The following is a 22,711-nucleotide window of genomic DNA, read 5'->3' as shown; positions in this document are numbered from 1 at the left end:
TATAGAATATATAAAACGATGGCCACATTAGGAAGAAATTACAGGAGGATATTATAGTTATGCAATTTCCTGTATACATACTTTATAAAGGTGTGTGTGTGTGTGTGTGTGTGTGTGTGTGTGTGTGTGTGTATATATATATATAGATATATATATACGTACACACACACACACACACACACACACATACACACATACACACATACACACACACACACATATATATTCAAAAAATGCAAAATATATAGTTATAGGGGATTAAAGGGAGACAACAGAATATTTTTGGGATGTTGCTTAGCAACAAACACTATAGTACACAAGTGACAACTCCAGATCTCCATGCATTTGTGGACATCAGATAACCACAGATATTCTCCAGAAGGTAGATTGACATGTCTGGTACACCACCATCAATGGAGAAAGAGAACCACAGGTCCTTAGTGTTGGAGTCAGGATTGCAAAGTATATACAGTATGTGGAATTTTTCGGGTAGGAAATGGGGGAGGACCAGCAGGATATTAGCAGTATCATTTTAGCTTTTATTGTTAGAATATTTATTTCAATATAGATATTACACTACAGCTCTGCTTGTTCTGATTGACTGCTGTGTATTAGCACAAGCCCACCACAAGCTCACCAGGAACTCAATGCATGGAGAGCCAATCACAGCAAAAGCAGAATGATTATGAACTCTAATCAACCGTACCCCCAATGAGAAAAACATGATTATGTAAAAGGGGGTCCTTGAGTAATCATTACACTAATCTTGCCCTGATCTGGAGTTACATCACATTTTATATTCCAGTTACATCCAGAACAGTCTTCTTTATTCCACAGTCTAGGCATCTTGTGATCTCTTAATCGGCAGCTGCATCTCTCTTCGGTGGTCTCGGATTTCACTGCTGCCCCCTGCTGGCTTACTGTATGTCCTGCTCTGATGCATTTTGGGAGATGTATGATCTTTGTGTGACACACAAGTGTCTTAGGCTTATGACACATTTATACAAAACTGGATGTACCATCATTCATATGAATAAAGCCTGACTATAACCTATAACAAATGCTTCATATCTCCCATTCTTGATGATCAATAAGAGAAAATTTGTTTTCCGACTTAATTAATACTTTTAAAGTTATTTCAGATTAGATCTACTGAGAAACAATTTATTTTATGGGCTAATAAGCTTATCAAAAGCTGAAGCTGTTCTAAAAATAACGCGGGTTGTGCCAGAACAGAAATGTGCTGAAAATGACAATTTGTGTTGACATTTACATATAAAAATCCCTGTTTTTCAATAATGAATGGTGAAAGCTTAAAATGAATCTTTGAATAATTATAGCAGTAAAAAATTCTATTAATAATGTGAACATGTAGTAAAAGTGGTATTTTGTCAGGATCTTACCCTCCTATGTTCCCTACAAAGGACTTCTCTGGGCATCGAAAGCAAATAAATACAAATATATAATAACCAATATGTTTTATTATTGATTTAAAATATATTAATCACCATATGTGACTATAGCCATATGTACGCAATATGGCCTTGGTGCCATTTTATCCATCTAATGTCATGTACTAGTCAAGGCTCAGGAGATATACAGTAGTTGCATTGTCTATGTTCCTAAAAAAGAGAAAACCGCTAGGGGATTACATTTTAATTGAAAGGGGGAAGTGGAGCTTCTTGCCAAGCAGAAGTGCCACCCAGGTTAGTTTGTTTGCAGAAATAAATTATTACAGTTAATAGATGTAGTGCAATATAACGGCAATGTAGTGGCCTTAAAGGAACTGTCCCTTCTGGGCAACCTGAAGCCATCGAAAGCATTGTCAAAATCTCAAAAGATCGCGAGATCTTCTTTGCTAGGGTCTCATGATCTTGTGAGACTTCGGCGATGCCTCTATGAGACGTTGCAAATATATGTCATCATTTAAAGGATACTAGGAATGTACTGTGGTGGCCTGGCAGCAAATTTGCAGTCTAGGTTGACCAATAAGCAAAGGTAACAGGGGTTTTTCCACAATTTATGGTTATCCCCTATCCACAGGATGTTTGATTGTTGGCACCCCTACGATCACTAGAACGTGGGTCCCAAGACTCCCGATCTTCCTCACTGCACTACTGCAGTGAAGAAAACTTTGAATGAAGCAGCAGTCGATCATGTGCAGTGCTGCTCCATTCCAAGAAAGAATATGGAGACCGTTTCCATCAGCCCCATAGACATTAAATGGAGCGGCAGTGCCCATACTAGACCGCCACTCCATTCAAGCTCCTCCTTATTGCTATCGTACAGTGAGGAGGAACGGGAGGCTCAGGGCCCCGTTCTAGCGAACTGTCGAGGTCCCAACAGTGGGGCTCCAGCGATCAGCCATTCATCACCATCATGTGGATAGATGATAAATGTCAATTGTGGGAAAACCTCTTTAAAGGTAAATCTTCATTTTTGTCCTAATAAAGCCTATTTTTACAAAAACTTTCTTCCTCCTCCTTTATTAAAATTATAGTATTTGCCCATATGTGATAATTCCCCTTTAAGTTGAATGCATCAGAGTTGGAGCCACTTTTCTCAGTGGCTCTTCGCCCCGGCTCATAGGCCTTCCTCTATGACATGCAGATGCCCTAATAGGACATCCCCTATAATTACGAGCAGTTTTTTGCAGGTAAATGTGGCATTGCAGGGAGGATGTCCCATGACAGCGGATGATTGTCCTATAGAACCAGAAGGAAATAAGTTAAACTGTAAATATATTCCTAACCTGATTAGGTGGCAGATGCAAACACAGAACCGAAGAGTTGGCGCATGACTTAATGCCTTTAGCAATTCATAGCATCATTGTTCCCAAAGCATTCATAATAAGCCAAGGACTGAAGCCTTCACCCCGCACAAAATGAGCTCAGTGCGTGACAGTTTGTTTTTCTAGCACTCAACTCTGTAATTCTAGCCATTCTTTAGGTAGTTACCGCTGTAAATTGTTCTTGAATTAACAATATAATATGACTACGGCAATCATATGATGTACACAATTAATCACAGCTAGGTTTTATAAATATTCACATTTTCTCTGCTGAGAGACACTAATATAAAGTTGGAAATCACTATATAACTTTATTCTTTTACTTAAAGGGGTTGTCTCAATAAAGACATTGAAAGCCTATCACCATCACAGTGATGGATCCGCCACAATCAGACATGGTATGATCATAATGGCAATCATACAATGTCTTTATTGTAATCCATTAACATAAGATGCTATTCCCTATATAAAATGAAAATTGGTATGTCACATTTGTCAATCTCTTAGCTGACATAAACAGGTGGCCATATACCTTGGTATATTTTACCATATCCTAATGACTGTGACAGGATCCACTAAGAATCTAAGAGGCTGTTCACATCTCCGTTGGAGGCTCCGTTAGGGACCTTTGTCACAGATCCGGCAGAAATTACCGGAAACAATAGTGTTGAATGCTGTGCTATTGTTTCCGGTGAACACTCTGACAGGCAGGACAAAGGAATGCAAAACAGATGTGAAGAGTGCCTAAGGTCTATGGTGACTGCTCTTGTTCAATGTCCAGTTGGTAAAAAAAAAACTAATTAGATAGGTTAGATTTTTCCTCTCTGATTTTATTTGTTTCTGTCAGATAAGTTTAACTAGATATAGTAATAGTATTGTTCAAAGAAACGGAATGTTCATGCTAATGGGGGAATCAGCCTTCCTCATTTTCTGCTACTCTTTAGTGTGGCAGTAATTGAATGTCTAAGGCTGGCTTAATGAACTACTCCAATTTACTTATTTGGTCAAATATTTAAAAGTTGGGACTATAAAAAATGGTGGATTGAATCAGTTATGGTCATTTCGTTAAATGGAATTAATGCCAAAGATGTGCAAAAACAGGCTTCCTCTCCATGCACAGCTTATATGAACCCTTTCCAGTATAGTGCCCATGTGTATCATAAGTACCAAATATATATGTACATAGTGATAGAGAGAGAGAGAGAGATATACGTAGAGGATAGATATATGCATTGAAGTGGTCAGAAATTAAAAATTCTAACTGCTGTAGACTGTATCTCCGTGGAACACTGGATTTGTTAGGTCAAGCACAAGACACCACTCAGCATTGGAAGGCAAACATGAAATCTAATTAGGTTTTCAGAACTATGTTGGAAGCGGTTGTCCCAACTGGAGGGACAACAACTTATTAGAATGAAGGCGTCAGGCTCCTCTAACCCCTGGCCAGTTGTGATCACTGAGGTTAGCTGCTTGAGTCCGGTGATTGTTTTGTACTTCTCACTGTACTATCACTGCTCTCAGCAATTATTGGATAGAAATCTAAAACGACATTTTATTAATTCGATTAAAATAGAAGTAGCATCCAATGACACAAGCCGTGTTAGTAAAAAACGGCGTGTGAAACATTAATATGTCATTGGTTTACAATTCTGTCTTGCCCCAATACCTATAAGGAACAGAGGTGAAACAGCGGATAGAGTAGAGCTATCAAATATACAGGGGAACTGGATAGATACCATTGGTAAACCTAACTCAGCTAATTGCAGACTAATGTAAGTCACGTCTCACCCGTTTCACCCGTATTATAGCCTACGGCACATCAGGAGCCAAAAATGAATTGGTCACCAGAGTTAGATATATACTCTAGTGGCCAAAATGAGAGCCGTATGCGGCAGCCATGACGGCTAGTATTTAAAGATAAAAGTCCGTCCACCTCTGCGTGATGTGCGGCCTCCCATTGATCAGATTGGCTGAACTCAACCTATATCATACCATGAACGTGAGCCACGTATTAGTTCATGTCTCGGGGGCTTGACCGTTATCATAGCAATACAGATATTAGGCTGTTTACAAGATGTATCTAGATTACTAACAGTGAGTTAATGGCACCACCCACTCATGATAGTATCTGATCCACAAAAACTATACATACTTTGGGATGACTAAACATTAGTAAGATTGATGAATTCCATCTCCATTGGAGTAAACTTATCTGACTCTAGTGACCAAATAATTATTATCTCTTGAATGCACCTATCTCCAGAATGTGGGTCACCTAACCACCTTGTCGCCTGGTGAGGTGGCTGTCGGCTGCTGCCTCCAGGGTGAGAATGAACGGATAGTCGGCTTGCACTCTCCAGCTCAGCTGTTTCCATTCATTCTTTGCTTGGATTCGGCAACCACCTCACCAGGTGGGACGGGGGTCGTGCAATAACCACTCTGGAGTTAGGTGATAGTCCTAGAACTGAGAGCTGCATCTATCAGACATATATGGCAGATCCTAAGATGTCTAAGGTGGGAATGTCCCCATAAAGTTATAGTTCCTATTAAATCAACACCATTTCAAAAGAAAAAGAAAAAAAAGATCCATAACAAAGACTTAACCTGATAAAATGACTATTCTTAATCATTACCTAAAATTACAAATAACATAAATGGAAGACTTACCATTTTTGTCCATGGAGTGGGGCTCTGACTGTTTCTTGCCAATATCAGCAAATGAGCGCACAATTGGGATTCTGTTGCTTAGCTTCTTTTGGTTTTGGTGATAGTGCCTTTTAAGAAGCGCTTCATGAACTCTATGACGAACGTCTTCACTGAGCTGCCCAGATGCTACCTGCTGATCCAGAATCATATCTGATTGGGAAAAAGATGGACGCATATTAGATGTATAATTTCACATTTTTGTTCACCCTATTAAAGAGGACCTGTCATCTCTCCTGAAATGTCTATGTACATATTTGTATTCCCCATGAAATGACAATTCTGGAGGGTCTTTTCTTAGAACTCTGCACTGTGCTGTTCCTCTGTTATTCCTACTAGACATTTATGAATAAATTGACAACTGGTTGTTACCAGCTGGAGGGGGTGTGTCCGTACACAGACTGACAATGTCCAATCAGTGCAGACAGAGTCAGATTGTATAGGACAAGCCCCTTTGACAATGGGTATGGCAACACCTAGTTGTTCATTTATTCATACATTTCTAGGAGGAATAACAGAGGAATGGCACAACGCAAAGTCTAGATATGTTCTAGAATTGTTATTTCATGGGGCATACAAGTATTGACTAAACACACATGTCAGAAGAGGGAACAGGTCCCATTCAGAACGAAATTTTCAGTGATTAGTAAAAGAAAAAAAAAATCTTGTATTACTGTGGCTTAAGGTACACTAATATCAAGGAGGCGAAAGCAGAGCATAGGGAAGTATCTGTGCAGACAGGTTGTGTCTCCAGAACCTGTCACCAGCATTTCACCTATTAAACCAGCAATACTTGTGGATGTGGGTGAAAAATCATTTTTATGTAAACTATAATGATCTTCTAAGTCGGCTCTGTACCTTTAGTATTTTGTTTTTTAGTGTTCCTGTGCCGTATCCTAATGACCATAAAAGAGTCATATCTCCATTTGAAAAGAGTCATATCTTCATTCCTCAAGCCTTTCCTTACTTTTGATTGACAGCTCCTCCCTCCCCTAGCACACACGAAATCCCACGCTTGCGCATCGAGGTCCTATTCTGGTGCGTGCGCTCAACAGGACACCATAACGGTGCATGTGCAGAAACTACATTTGGGGCCCGGATGAAGCAGGGAAGAGTGTCAGGCGCATGCGCGCTATCTCAGACGAGATTTCATCATCTAGGGCTGGCCAATTTTCAGCGGTGGACGGTATTATTACCATAAAAGGCGCAAATTATTTGCAGACAGTTATTTACGGTCAGAGGAGGAGTTTAGGAGAGGGGATAATGCCAATGAATTTTTGACGGCAGCGGCCAGTGAGGGGTGAGTAGAGTTTAATAGGTGAAATGTTGGTGACAGGTTCCCTTTAAAGAGACTTTGAAGTAATTATCAATTACTTAAATTTCAGGACCATGAAAAAGGCACTCAAGGTAAAATGTCTTAATAATTATGCTATTTTTGTGTAAATATAACGTGGGTGGAAATGTTTTTCAATGACCTGCTAAAATAAAAATTAAAACTACAACATTTTCACAACAACATCTTATGATTTGAAGATCACGGTCTGTAAAAGTCAATTATTTTATCCTCTAAAAGCTTGATAAAGTAACGGAAGTAAATATGTTATGCTCCTACTAAGTCTGGCAATCTGATGTTTCTCGATTCTGAGATGTCCCTGAAATTTAATATCTTCCTTACTGTGTCTACAAGAATGGTAGTAGAACCTCCAGCCCTGTATAAAGTGCCCTCTGTAGACCTAGGGCACCTCGACAGAAAGTGTAGTCTGGAACTCACTTTTAAGCAACCATGATCAGTAATGCTACTACAGCTGTCCTTCCTGGTGGAACCTGAGAGAAAACCCACCAATCTCTGTATTTTTGAGGGACAATTTTGTTGGTACCCAGCTTTACAACCCCTTGTTCATTAGGGCAGCCCTTGGAATCATCCAGCGAATGCCCTGGTGAGCCCAGGCTCTGACACACAAATGGGCTGCAAAGGTCCAGCAGAAGACAACACCATTTGGAGCTAACTTTACAGCCAATCATTTACCACTAGGGTTTACTTTGTTATGGGTTGGTTTACAAATAACGTATTTGATCTTATTGTCCTACATAGGCAATGAAAACAAACATGTTCTCTATGGATGGGGTGCGCCTTCAGAGTCATTTTCCATGTTCTCTATAGATGGGGTGCGCCTTCAATGTCATTTTCCAGTCTGAAACAGGCAGCACCAATAACTCAACAGACTGGAGAAAAACTCCACCACCAATCTCAGAAATGTAGGATGAATAATGTAACGAATGAAGAGTTGGGTGGGAAATGAGGAGGAATGACTCTTAAGCCAAAAATTTGTTTTCATTAGCTAGAAAATTATATTTCATCCACGTATGGCCATATAGTTTCTTTCTGTTTCACCCATTCTTATCAATGTTGCAATACATTAAAGCACCTTAAAAATATATCTAATGGATTTCCACTAGCTAAAAAGCCACTGTCCTGGAAAAACCGGGACACATGGCAACACAAACCTAGTTAATCCAGGCTTGGCCACAATGTTACAGTCAAGCCAACAAACATGTTTCACTGGTATAAATAATAAGCATTTCTTATAAACTGCACAATAAATGCGGATAATGAAAATGGATTATAATTAAAACTTGGCTTTTATTAAATTTATGCAAAAATATTTTATTAAATGCATGCCATGCAAAATAATATAATGTGGTTTGCATAATGCTAGAACTATTATTTTGATCCACAACATTAAATATGGAGATTAAATAAAAACCCTGTTATATGTCAACAGAGAACCTTAGCACAGATTACATAACATGTGTTGTTCCGAGGCAGAGGTTCATTTAGGAAGCCTGTCAGTTTTCAGTGATCTTATTTGAAATGCTCTGCCTACAATTTATTTCATTGCACTAATCTCCTTCCAGAAAATTCACAATGTTTCATTTATTAAAACCTTGAATAATTGTAAAATATTCAGGCCGCCTTTAGAATACACTGTGGCGGCTGGCACAGAAAGCTTACTCAAAATTAACACTTCATTCGAAATATAGAATGAACCGCACAGCTTGGACCACAAAACTATTTTGGCAAAATATTCTCTATATTATCAGTTTTATGCAAGTCATAAGCAAAGATATAATAATCCAAAAAAAGTCTGTCCTTCATCACATTTTATTTGTTTATTTTAAATGGGTCAAAATTACTGAGCTGATTCATTTCCTGGTATAGACACCGGCATAAACATATCGATAAATTATAACAACTGGCAGCTACAGCTACTAAATAAATAATAAAACAGTATGCAATAGTGGCAGCCACAGGCAGCTAAAATTGTTGTCATTTACCGTTAGGTCTATGCAAAGGATTTAGAGCTGTGTAATAGAAAAACAGAGCTCTGACTATAATGATATGTTAAGATATTCAACAGCACAGAATGTTAAATCTAAAAATGACAGTGTTTAAAGAAGCGCTCCAGGAATTATTTATTTTTTTTTGCACATATCATGCAAACTCACCAGTAATATTCTAGCAGTGTAATTAATTTCTTCCCAGCTCAGTGGGCAGAGAGCCCAGTGTATTTTTATGAGATGCTGCTCCTCACAGTCTCCTGTGTAAAAACTGACACAAGCAGGAGACAGGCTGAAGCTGCATCACATAGGAATATACTGAGAGTCCGCAGTGTGAGTAAAGCGGTTCTATGTCACTGATCTAGTAAGTACAGTGTGATGAGACTCTGGCCCCTCTGCCTCTAAACAGCCAGTAGGTTCATGGGAAATGTAGGCTGTATTAGGGGAATTACATCAGAGCTGAGGAAATAACCAAGATGACAGACAACCCATAAATGGCGCATTCATTAAAACAGGTATACATAAGGCATACACAAGAGCCTCTACAATATTCTTTAATAAGAGCCTATACTGCACTCTATAAGAAAAAAAATTGCTGTAGTACTTCTTTATTAAAACTTTCACTTTAACAACTGTTCATCGCTGCAATGTAGGATATTTATTTGAAAAGGGAGTAATGGACATTACAATTCAGTGTATTATATTTTTAGCATTGTTTACCCATTATTTACATAGTACCAGTATGTTCCATGACATTTTACAGGGTGTTTTCTGGTTCAGTCACTTGCAAAATGCATTTTTTTTTTAAAGGTAACAGAGTGGCCCCTGATTGGAATCCCCTATATGAGCTGGAGGAATGAGCCAGAGCAGAGAGTAGCACTGGAGGAAACATTGCATTCAATTAAAATCAATAGGTAGCCCAATGGGAAGAGTGTAAGTTAGTGTAATGTTACCCAGCTGATTATGGGGGTATCAGCAGCAGCTAATGATTTGGAGATGTAGCATAAGCAAATGTGTGGTCTAAAATTGGAAAACCACTTTTATAGCTCATTGAGAAAAACTATTTTAATGTCCAGGTGCATTCCAAGTGTAGAATGGAAGGCACCCGGACTAAATACTGACCAATTATAGTTAACAGGCCAAGTCAGACAACAGCTTTTTTTGACGGACCGTGCGTAAGTAAAGAAATAATTGCAGCATACCCTATATTTGTCCGTTTTTCATGAAGGAATGCATTAGAGCAATGTCTCCCTGAATAAAAGACATGTTAGAAATATTGCACAATGCTCTCTATGCTAAAAGTAATAGAAAATTGTGTTTCTGATGTCATGTGACTATCCTGGGGGTTTTTCCTTATTTTTTATTTTTTTCCTGGACGTTTAAAATGGATTGCACACTGATGCCATCTTGGTGGACAAAACTGACAAACTGAAGGCAATCACAGATAAAAACTGATGCAAACTGATGCAAAACAGACTTTTTTTTATGAACTGAATTTGGACGAGTTTTAACAACGCTCGTCTGAAAGCCCTAAAGGTAACCTTTTACCAGGATAGGTTTGTGGAGACCCCTTTGCCATTTGTTTTTGGAAGGAAGAATATGGAAAGTAATATTGTCATAATATGGCCCCAATAACAGCACCAATTGTGCTCCTATAATACTACCATCATACAACGCTATATAACAGTATTGTTGTTTGCTACGTAATACTGCCCTATAGTAATTACATGATAGTACAGTGTAGTAAACTCATACATGTTCCATTTAGGTATGCCCAATAAATTGCAATATCTGATTCATCTTTGTATGGTACAACCCTTTAAAAATCTTTACAGTGCTCTGATTAAATGCCCAAACCACTGAATAAAGATTTATTTTTCGTCATAATAACAGACTAAATTGCAAATCTATCTTTTGCCAATAAAAAGCAGGACAGGATATAGATAGCTGTTAGGACTCTCTTTGTGTGATGGAAGGCAAGGCTTGATCTGGATGATAATATGAGAAGACGTTCAGTTATGTTTCATTCAACAAAAATCTAATTATACCAGAAGCCAAAGCATTGTCCTCATTCCTTCCAATTCTCCTCAATATGAAGCTGTCCTGTTTACAGACTCTCGGAAACTTTCATCAAGATACAAAGGTATGTGTCTTTCTGGTCTATAAATAATTAACTTTTCCCATGGAAATGTGATATGAAATTATCTCTCACTCTGGGATGATTCATCTGAAGTTCCTCATTATAAGGTGGTTGGAGGTTTAAAGGGGTTGTCTGCCATATTTCCAAAAACAGCGCCATTCTTTCTCATGTGTTGTGATTGGTATTGCAGTTCACCCCCATTCATAACGCAGTGATTCAAAAAGTGAACACCTTTGTCATTCAGCGCCTCCTCGGGCAACTCATTAGACATAACAAACTGTTTCAGTTTGGCTGGATCGTAGCTTTAACCTTTTCCCTGCAAAAGGACATATGTCATAAGTTCTGGCAGGGAAGCACTTCAGTAGCCAAAGATGTATCTGATACGTCCTTGTTACAAATGTCTCTAGCACAGGCTGGATTGTGGCTTTAAAAGAAGACCAAGATCGTGGCTATAGCTGCGATGTAGCCTGAGCTAGAGTTGGATGAATTGGGAGCTGCATAGATTTGCAGCTCTCACTTCAGCCTGTGTGAAGGAGCAGAGAGTGGGGGTCAGTGGGGGATGTGCTGACAACTTGCAGAGAAAAGAGGATGATCAGAGATCCCCCTCCTGTCCATGTTTTGCTTTACAATGCATTCGGAAAGTCTTCATACCCTTTACATTTTTTCACATTTTGCTATGCTATGGTCTTGGGCGAAAAAAATAAAGCTTTTTCCCATCATTCTGCACTAAATACCCCATAATGACAAAGTGAAAACAGAATATTAGTAATATTTGCTAATTTATTGAAAAGGAAAAACTAAAATATTGCATTTACATAAGTATTCAGATCCTTTACTCAGGACTTAGTTGAAGCACCTTTGACAGTGATAACGGCCTCCAGTCTTCTTGGGTATGATGCCACAAGGTTTGCACACCTGGATTTGGGGATTATCTGCCCTTCTTCAATGCAGATCCATTCAAGCTCTGTCAGGTGGACAGTCATTTTCAGGTCTCTCCAGAAATGTTCGATTGGGTTTAAGTCAAAGCTCTGGCTGGGCCACCTTAGGGACATTCACAGAGTTGTCCCTAAGCCACACCTGTGTTGTCTTGGCTTTGTGCTTAGGCTCATTGTCTTGTAGGAAGGTGAACCTTCGGCCCTGTCTGAGGTCCAGAGCACTTTAGATCAGGTTTTCATTAAGAATATCTCTGTACTTTGCTCCATTCATCTTTCCCTCAACCCTGACCAGTCTCCCTGTCCCAGCCACTGAAAAAAAAAACCCACAGCATAATGCTGCCACCACCATGCTTCACTGTAGGGATGGTATTGGGCAGGCGATGACCAGTGCCCGGTTTCTTCCACATATGATGCTTAAAATCACCAAATAGGCCATACTTACTCATGTGGGCATGTACACACCACCTCCCAGCAGGTCGCAGACAAGACACAATGCTATATAGAGGGAGATTACACGGGCGCAATATACTGATGAAACACCCACTCACACGTCTACTATTCATGAGGGGGGGCTGCTTAATATTATCATTGCACACAAATGTAGCTTTTATAAGAGTGTCAGTCACATGGGTGCCTTGTAGTGCGCCATGCTGGCCTACAGCCTATTAGTCACGCCCATAATATTAGACAAGGCGGGCTGCCCAGCACCTTCCAATATACTGACACACTATTCTCCCCCAGCAATAGACCTGGCTGCATCCTGAAAAGACATCCATGATACACGATAAATATCAATGATAAACATGCGGTATTGGTAATATTTTGGCCAAAATACGCAAGCTCACAACTCGCATCAAGGGTCCCCATCGTATTGCGAGTCCCTACACTCCTATTGCAAACAAATCACTGAAAAATAATGACACCAATTTAAAATCACAGAATTAGGTTTAGGGACATGGATTATTGATTAGGGGTTAGAATTCCCCAACTGAATTTGCATGCCGTTGGTGCGTTCCCCCAGTTTTAGCATTTATTTAACACACAACAGTGGATATAGACATGTCATGTATGTAAGAACTCTTCACATCTTACAGCTGTTATAAATGGGAAAATTTGGTAGTAAGTGTTTCATTTCCTTGCAGCGCCACCACAGGGAAGATTAAGTATAACACAGTGTCCCTTTAAATCATTGTGTAGTCCTTATGATGCAGGACAGGAGAGGGTCTCCAGAGCAAGAGATGCTCTATAGAACTGCTCTCAATTGTGGCCAAAAGATAAGTATCCTGAACATGGGACTCCCCTGTATTAACTCAGAATTCCCTAAATCCCTTAGCTGGACAACCCCTTTAAAGAGGTTTTCTAAAGTATAAAACCCATTTTAAAATACCCTATTAGGGAGTCTGAGGTAACAAAGAGAAATGACCTGTTGAAGATGCTACAAGGAGCATTTCTTCCTCTGAAGGACCCAGTACGGCCTTTCAAGGGGAGCTTTGCAATGCTGAATTTCCCCTGCGGTGGTACTGAAGGTGGAATTGAACACTTCCCCCCGTGACACCCACAGATTACAGCAGATCATTAAAGGTCCCAGCACTGGGACACCCTGTGGTCAGCTTATCATCGGGGAACCCGTATAACAAAAAGGAATGACCAAAGCGGGAAACCCCTTTAAGCTGCAGAATGTATCATAAGAAAAATTATTACATTTATTTCACAAAACATATAAAAACATATTTAGTTGATACAACTTTAGTCAGATTAAGTCATTTTAGATTAATTCAGTTAAGTATAACATCTGTGGTTTTATCGTGTTACGGACAGCAGTTGTCAAAGCATAATTGCTGACATTGGCAAGTCCAATTAATTGGAGACGCGGAATATGTATCTTATCGTGTCTCATACATTTTTTTTATCCAAATAAGATGCAGAATTGGAGAAAAAAGTCGAAAAAAAGTTAACATCTGCAGACAGCGTCTGAAATAAAGGAATGAATATTCAATGTGTGATAGAGTAATTTACTCTATTCTTATTTCGGGTAAAAGCCTATAATTTCCAACAAAAGCTTATTTTCTTTTAAAGAGACAAGGCTGTCACTTTTCTTACTATGCTGCTTTATCATAGATACTAGAAATGTGATAAACCAAGAATTAATATGCATCTATAGAAGATAAATTAACAGCCGCACTCATTATTTTTGCATTTTCAATGGGGACGACCACCTTCTCTTTCATGGAAGTTAAAGCATATATCCAGTTATTTACAATGAAAAATGCAGGGTGCTCTATTACAATGCTATGTTTTTAATAAAGAAGAAAAACATATACTTTTTTCATTTTTTGTTCACAGACCATTGGTGCAATTAACATAAAAATCCTAAAGGAATAATCTACTTCCTCCTTGAATGAATGATGTAGCTGCTAAATAATAGAGACGTTGCAATAGGTGGAGAAGAGGTAGAGCCACATGACATTTGTTAGCTTACTTGGGTGACCCAGTGACCGAATCACAGCTCCAGAGCCAGTATAATGGAAGTCTATGGTTACTATTACTTTCAGGGCTCATCTAAAAAAAAGGATGAATTTTGGGGACAGATTTGCTTTATTGGTAGTATCGTGGTAACCACTGATGAGTTTGTTTCGTTTTTTGGGTGGTATAAAGCATGGCATAGGCAATTATGGACTGCAGGCAGATCTGAGATCATCATTGTAGGTCAATACTGGTTTGAAACAAGATAAAGACAGTAAACAGATATAAAAGACCAAAATATTGAGGCTACTTCAAAAAGATAACTTGAAAATACGCAGCTAAAATAATAACATTGTATAGTTGTTGCCCCATTTACATACAAGGTCATTTAAATATAAATAATATTATGGTACCTGCAATTTCTTCTAATGTGTTGGCTCTCATGTCCAATAAGACAGTTCCATGCAGAATACAACTTCTTAACTCAAACAAACTATGAAGAGACAATGTAGCTACATAGGGCTTGCTCCACCTTTCTCCTCCATCTTCAACATCTTCTTCAAACTTCAACCATCTGTTCAAACAAATGTTGGGTAAGTACGAGTAAAGCTTTAAACTGTTTAAAATGAGACTCCGGATCAGCATTGCCTTTATACTGAACTCTTGACCAAGTGCTATCATTCCGCACCTGGTTACATAACATCACATCATGATACCCTACATTGCATAGTTAGGGAATGGTGTTTTTAGTCCATAGCGACATTCCCAAAATTCCCCAGAAACCTATACTTTTATAACAAGTTATACTGCATTAACCCCTTAATGACCAGACCTGTTTAGGCCAAAATGACCAAACAATTTTTTCATCCTTACATTGGGAAAGCCATAACATTTTTATTTTACTGTCGATGCTTGTATTATTTATTTATATTTTTGGGAAGGGAATGCAAAAAAAACAGCAATTCTGCCATTGTTTTTTGCTGGGTTTTCCCCCGCCTTTTACTGTGTGGTAAAAATAACATGTTAAGTTTATTCTACGGATTGGTAGAATAAAGTTGGTACGAGTGCAGTGATACCAACTGTGTATAGTTGTTTGCACAATTGTGCTTTTGCGCAATAAAAACATGTTTTATGGAGAAAAAAGTTATTTTTGTGTCGCTGCAAACCAAGACACATAACTTTTGTATTTTTCTGTCAATGCACCGTAGCTGTATGACGACTTGTTTTCTGCGGGTACATAAAAATGTTTGAAAAATTTTACTACATTTATTTTTGGTGGGTACTGGAAAAAAACAGCAAATCTAACATAGTTGTTGTTTTTCTTTACCCCATGCGACATGCAGTATAAACAATAAGTTATCTTTATTTTACAAGTTGTTATTATTGCGGTGTGAGATATTATGTTTTGTTTTTTTATGGTTTTTATAGTTTATTTATTTATTAATTGTGGACAACATGAACAACAACATGAGGAAAGCTACTGATGCTCGGGACGAAACATATTGCAATGTGACATAACTCAATGTGATGATTATAACCATGCAACTTAGTTTTAACTACCTAAATATTGATGTGTCATTTCCCCCCCCCCCCCACCCCCTCTCTTTTTCCTATAATTTCCTTGAAAACCATAATAAAAAAATTTGGGGGACTTTTTTTAAAACTTTTTTATGGCCTATTAGGGGATTTGTAGCAACAATCCTTTGATCGCTTGTGTATTGCGTTAGAATACATAGTGTTTTACTATCGTTGTCACTGACAGGCAACCTATTAGATCATGCCTCTGGTATGGCCAAATAGGCAGTTGCCGATAGCAGAACTAGGGCCTTTGTTAGGTCCCCGGCTGCCTTGGTAAACCATTGCGGGGCACTGATGGGCTGACAGAGGGAGCCCCCTACCACAGTCAAACACCTTAGATATTGGCATAATGGCATGGTTTATTGCGGGTAAAGATATATTAGAAAAATAACCAGCACAGAGGTTTGGACTTATTTAGGTTAAAAAAAATTATTTACAATTTAAACATACTGACCTGGCCATCTCTCTCCATTCAGCATCATCTCCCTCACGTAAGCAAATTTCATCCAGCTCTGTGAATAAATCATGGGGAATGTGTTCTTCATCATCATCTTCTGTTCCCAGGATAAACTGCACCCGCTGGGATGGAGTGTCTACAACCAATAGTGAAGACCGATAGGGGTCAAAAATTTAACAAAGGTGAAGATTTAAAAACTTTCGAAGTGGTACAAAAGTGAAGCGGTGGCAACATACAAGCAAACGCCTCAGACCCTTTCACTCTGCTGATTATAGGGGGACAGGGGGTTAAACCCCCAGAGATTACACATTGATGTCTTATCCTAATATAGGCCATCAGCGTGAATTACTGATAAAACACTTTAACTGTCAGCACATTTTCGGAACCTAAACTGCCATCATGGAATTATACCCAATGGTAATAGGATTATAAAGACGCCCCTGTCCAAACTGTCACTTGCAGCATAAAGTATAAAATAAAGTTATAAAAAAGTGCACGCTAAATGTAAATTACCAAAGAAGAGTCATGTGGACGGTCCCGGTCTCCTCAGGAGTCATGTAGTCGTGGCTTGATTGACGTCCCAAAGGTCAGGATATGTCATTACAAGCCAGCTCCGGTGGCGACTTGATTCACTGCACAGGCGCTGGATGCTGCCGGAGTTTGCCTGTAATGACAAATCCCAGCCGGTGGGATGTCAATCAAGCCAGGACTGCATGACACCTCAGAAGATGGGGACGGCCTACCGCACGCTACTTTATAACTTCATTTTATAATCTATGCTGCCAGGGACAGTTTAGATAGGGGCATCTTTAGAAACCTATTGCTGGTGGATATAACGGGTTTCGGGGCATTAAATGTGGTGAACATTCCTGTCCCTCAAATCATGACATTGAACATTTGTTGTGCGGGTTTAAGCAAGCAAATGGTTAACAGAATGTCAGGGGCTCAGCTGTAAAAGACTGCCAGGTACCCAAGAGAGAAGACAGCAGCGGTTTTCACATACACAGCGCTCGCTGAGAGTGAATGAGTTGTTTGCTTCATAAGTTTTCTCCTGTTGTCTCCTCTAAAGCAGCTCAGCAGGATGACTGACCCATGGCTCCTTCAGCTCTAGAAGTAATTTTGAAGTAGCACATTTTGTGGAACTAGCCTATTACCCAACCATACCTGGACAACGTAGTCACAAAGATGCATACTCCTTCATTTAACCTCAAATTTTTATAAAAGCAGCCAGTTTGCTGATTCTACTAAACCGGAAAACCTCTATATTTCCAACCTTGGCACAATGGATTCTTAAAATTTCCCGCTAGGAACACAGGACTCATCACAAATACAGAGAAATATGGGGTCTATCTTAGGCTCCATGCACACGAACGTGTTTTTGCGGCCGCAATTCCCCCGAAAATCCACGGGAGAATTGCGGCCCCATTCTTTTCTATGGGGCCATGCACACGACCGTAGTTTTTACGGTCCGTGCATGGCCCGGGAACCCGCACCGCAGAAAGAACGGGCATGTCCTATTACGGACATCTTCTGCGGTCCGGGCTCATTGAAAACAATGACGGCGGCCATGTGCATGTCGTACGATTTGCGGGCGGCCCGCGGCTGACAGTCCGCAGCCAGCCGACCCGAAAATCACGGCCGTGCACACGGCTACGGTCGTGTGCATGAGGCCTAAGACTTAGTGTACCGGGGATACTTCACTAGACTTTCATATGTACTAGGTTTTCATTTCCATTTGAAATATATTTGTATTTTTATTCTTATTTTTGGTGCTCTTACTTCTCCCCTCTCCTTCTACGAGCGTATATGGACAGTAGTTGTCTTCCAATCTCTTTAAGCTTTATTTACTTAAGACTAACCAAGCCTTTTAAAGAGATTCTTCTGTAAAAATTAATTCACGGGACAGTGCGTGTTAGGCTGGGTTCACACAAGCACATTGACGTCCGTAATGGACGGACGTATTTCGGCCGGAAGTCCCGGACCGAACTCAGTGTAGGGAGCCGGGCTCCTAGCATCATAGTTATGTACGACGCTAGGAGTCCCTGCCTCTCCGTGGAACTACTGTCCCGTACTGAAAACATGATTACAGTACGGGACAGTTGTCCTGCAGAGAGGCAGGGACTCCTAGCGTCGTACATAACTATGATGCTAGGAGCCCGGCTCCCTGCACTGAGTTCGGTCCGGGACTTCCGGCCGAAATACGTCCGTCCATTACGGACGTTAATGTGCTCGTGTGAACCCAGCCTTAAAGTAAAATTACATAACTAAATTGTAGAATTTTTTTCTTTATGTTGCAACCATGTTGGAGTTTATGGCTGTCCCACCATCCTGAGGAAACATAGAGAAGACATAATGTCCATCTAACTTGCCCATCGTCTCTAGACATCATGGTGTCTTCTCGCAGAAAGTGTAGATGTTGTCTTGGAACTAGGAGTTTCTTGGTGACATGAAAGAGAGAAAAACCCCAAAAGAGGGAAACATAAGCCGAGTTGAACTGACTCACCAGAGGATCCTTCGGTAGGCCCAGGTTCTGACACAGTAAGGGGCCCCAAAGGTCCAGCAGAAAACAACCCCATTTGGAGCTGACTTTGGAGCCCATCACCTGATGCTAGGGATTATTCTTATGGGAGTATTCTCAAATAACTCGTCCGACGCTGCATAAAGGTAATACATTATTTTACCCAGGTAACATTTTACTATCATTTTCCAGCCTATTAATCTCGATTCGAGAACTAGAGAAAGTTAGAAAAATATTATTTGCTTCTTTTCCATGATATTATTACCAATAATTACCAGGTGTCTCTTCCTGGAGCCATAATAATCTACATTTCTGCGAGAGAGACTGTAATAACCAGACCAAACTGACAAAGAAAAGGAGTTATTTTTATATACTAAAACATGATACCCAACTGTTCTGGCCGACATACAATAAAGGAGCACTGCTGGACCGGAAGAAGGGAATATCAGGGGTGATAATGGGAAATAAAAATGTCATATTGATATAAAACGTAATGCATTTCAGAATCAAAATCTTCTGGATGAAAAAAAAAATACTTTCCATTAATCCTTTAAGGACCAAAATTTATGTTCAGTATTTTCATCATTGAATTCCAAGATCCAAGAGCCATAACATTTTTCCGTTGATGTAACTGTAAGAGCGCGTATTTTTTATTTTTTGCATGACGTGTTGTAAGCAATTTCACCTTTGTTTTTAGCGCTCTCCTATCCCGCTGTTTACCGTGTGGTAAAAATGACAAGTAAGCTTTATTTTATAAGTCGGTAAAGATGCGGCATCACCAAATAGATATAGTTACGTTTAGTATTTCTGCACAATAAAAACATGTTTTATGGAAAAACAAAATCTTTGTATTGCTGCATTATTTCTCCATCGATGTAGCTGTTTGACGGCTTGCTTTTTGTAGTACGAGTTGTAGTTTTTATTGTTACCATCTTGGAGGACATAATATATTAATCAGCTTTTAGTATATTTGGGGGAGATATAAAAAAAAAACAGCATTGTTTTTTGCTGTTTTTATTACACTAATGCGCCGTGCGGTACTACTAATAAGTCACCTTTCTTTTATGGGTCGTTACGATTGCGGGGGTACCAAATATGTTTTCTTTTTTATGGTAAGCTATTTTTCAAAATTAAAACAAATATTTTTAATTTAAAGGGGGTTTACTTATTTATTTTTTGGGGTTGGACAATTTTTTTTAATAAAACTTTATTTAACATAAATACTGATGCAGATCTGGGTACCTTTGTTAATCCCCCTCCCTCTGTTAATGGAACTGAGCTGCAACACCAGGCAAAGCCGCTACTAAATGAATGGCTCTGTGCCTTTTAAACAATGCGCCGCAGCCCCTCTAGTCAGCTAACGATGGGGTGCCGGGATTAGGACCCCCACCGATCTGCTATTAATGGACTTTCGTAATGATAGGCCATCAATGTTATAGTCCTTCAAAACCCCTTTAGCTAGAAGTTGCAGTACTATAAAGGCCAGGACCGCAGACACAGGTGCATCCATTTTATATGCATACAGTGCAAGGCATCCAGATTTATCTAAATAATCTTTGCATAATAAAAAGTGCTGCAACGTTTTAATATAAATTTTTTTAAACATTCCTCAGCATTTTCAAGATCTCTGCTTTCTGTCAGTGAATAAGAACATTCTTGTTTATCTCCAGAGGCAGCATCATCATTTTAACAGTCTGCAATACCAGGCACAGCCCATTGACAAAAGTGGCACTGTTTTTTTTATTTAAAAGGTAGCAGACAACCTTTTTACTTATCCAACCCCTTTGAGTAATGGGAAATCTACTTGACTATAATCTAATTTGTTCAGTTTTCCTGTTGAAATAAATAGATATGCCTTACCATATGTAGGAGAATCTCGTCCATCTTCTAAACCGGAGTCCCGTTCTTTGTCTCTTTTTTTGTGTTTGTGTCCACGATGACGGTGACTGTGACGATGATGGCTTTTTCGACCTCCAAGTGGAACATGAACTCCAATGAACAATGTGCGGTGCCCTAAAAAAATAATAAAGTAAATATTAGTTCACTTCTGTTTTCACATATATTCATTTCTATTCTAAATATAATATTTATTGCTTGATCTGGAAAATCCTTATCCTGGACAATGATCTGTAAAAACAACACTTAATCAAGGTTATACATGAATTAGAATATTTCAATTGGTTATATTTATTAAAATCTAAAAAGGTTCAAAATTCTGTGCTAATATTATATTGTAGTTCTGTTACAGGGCAGGTTTATAGTTTATAGAGAGTTTTATAACCTAAGAAGAGCTTTACTTAATCATACCTGTCTTCAGTAAGCTCCCCCTAGTGGTGGCTGTGGGCAGCCAGTATTTTATCATGTAATTCTATGACTGTGTATAGGAAAGCAGTGGATCCGGTGCTCTGCAACAGAAAAACCGAGTTCTGACCCTCATGAAGATATATATTATGGAATAAATCAGCACAGAATTATGGACCTATTTAAGTAAAAAAAACTTAAATTTAAAAAATGAAATGATGGGTACACTGTTTTTTTTTATAACATTGAGGAAATCAGCCAGAGGTAGATTATGTCAATATACTCATCATGTTTCATTTTAGTACAGAGAATTAATCCTCTGCTTCAGCACAAAGTTAGTTGTGAAGATCCCTGTGGCTGATTCCTCCCATAAGGGGTGTTAGTCTGGTATATAACTTGTAAAGGATCTGCCAGGCACAACTTCTGTGTATATGCCCATAGGTAATCAGTCTGCACCTGAGTCTATGTCTCTGAGACTGACTCCATCTTCCACCACTCAGGGTGGCAGGCTTAGGAGCGGGAGAGCCTATCGCAGCCTGGCCAGACGGAGCTAGCTCCCGCCCTCTGTCTCCCTAAGGGTAGGATATTTAATCTTTCTTGTCCCGAACGTGAAGCCATGAGAGAGTATATCCAGGAATGCCTGGCCAAGGGTTACATTCGCCCCTCTACTTCTACGGTAGGTGCTGGCTTCTTCTTCGTAGGGAAGAAGGATGGTGGTCTTAGGCCATGGATTGACTACCGTAACTTGAATAAGGTCACTGTAAGGAACCAGTATCCCCTTCCTTTGATTCTTGATCTCTTTAATCAGGTTCAGGGGGCCCAATGGTTCTCTAAGTTTGATCTATGGGGGCGTATAACCTTATCCGCATCAAAGAGGGGGATGAGTGGAAGACTGCATTTAACACGCCCGAAGGTCATTTCGAATACCTCGTCATGCCCTTTGGGTTGTGTAATGCTCCTGCGGTCTTCCAGAATTTCATAAATGAGATTTTAAGAGATTACCTGGGGGTATTACTTGTAGTGTACCTTGATGACATACTGGTGTTTTCCAAGGACTTGTCCTCCCACATTGAGCATGTCAGGAAGGTGCTCCAGGTCCTTCGGGAAAACAAACTGTTTGTGAAAACCGAAAAATGTGTGTTTGGGGTACAGGCGATACCATTTTTGGGTCAAATCCTCACTCCTCATGAATTCCGCATGGGCCCCGCCAAGGTCCAGGCTGTGGCGGAATGGGTCCAACCTGCCTCCCTGAAGGCGTTACAGTGTTTCTTGGGGTTCGCTAATTATTACAGGAGATTTATTGCTAACTTCTCGGTCATCGCTAAGCCTCTTACGGACCTCACTCGCAAAGGTGCTGATCTCCTCCACTAGCCTCCTGAGGCTGTCCAGGCTTTTGAGGTCCTTAAGAAGTGCTTTATCTCGGCCCCGGTGCTGGTTCAGCTCAACCAAATGGAGCCATTTATCGTGGAAGTTGACGCCCGAAGGT

The 22,711-nt window shown here is 39.6% G+C and overlaps 1 protein-coding gene across 2 annotated transcripts in view; it reads right to left on the bottom strand.

The window, feature by feature from the left end:
* Positions 1 to 22,711, bottom strand: part of SLC4A10 (solute carrier family 4 member 10) — a 186,180-nt gene that overhangs the window by 70,957 nt on the left and 92,512 nt on the right. For both annotated transcript variants that reach the window (XM_075829364.1, XM_075829363.1), the window contains exons 3-6: positions 20,785 to 20,937; positions 16,404 to 16,542; positions 14,785 to 14,945; positions 5,459 to 5,647 (exon numbers count right to left, since the gene is read on the bottom strand). In XM_075829364.1, coding sequence (XP_075685479.1) covers positions 5,459 to 5,647; positions 14,785 to 14,945; positions 16,404 to 16,542; positions 20,785 to 20,937 — 642 coding nt within the window. The remainder of the gene's footprint in view (positions 1 to 5,458; positions 5,648 to 14,784; positions 14,946 to 16,403; positions 16,543 to 20,784; positions 20,938 to 22,711) is intronic.

Source organism: Rhinoderma darwinii, chromosome 6 (assembly GCF_050947455.1).
Source record: "Rhinoderma darwinii isolate aRhiDar2 chromosome 6, aRhiDar2.hap1, whole genome shotgun sequence".
Classification (NCBI taxonomy): domain Eukaryota; kingdom Metazoa; phylum Chordata; class Amphibia; order Anura; family Rhinodermatidae; genus Rhinoderma; species Rhinoderma darwinii.
The sequence above is the reverse complement of the archived record's forward strand: the minus strand, read 5'-3'. Positions and strand labels throughout refer to the sequence as shown.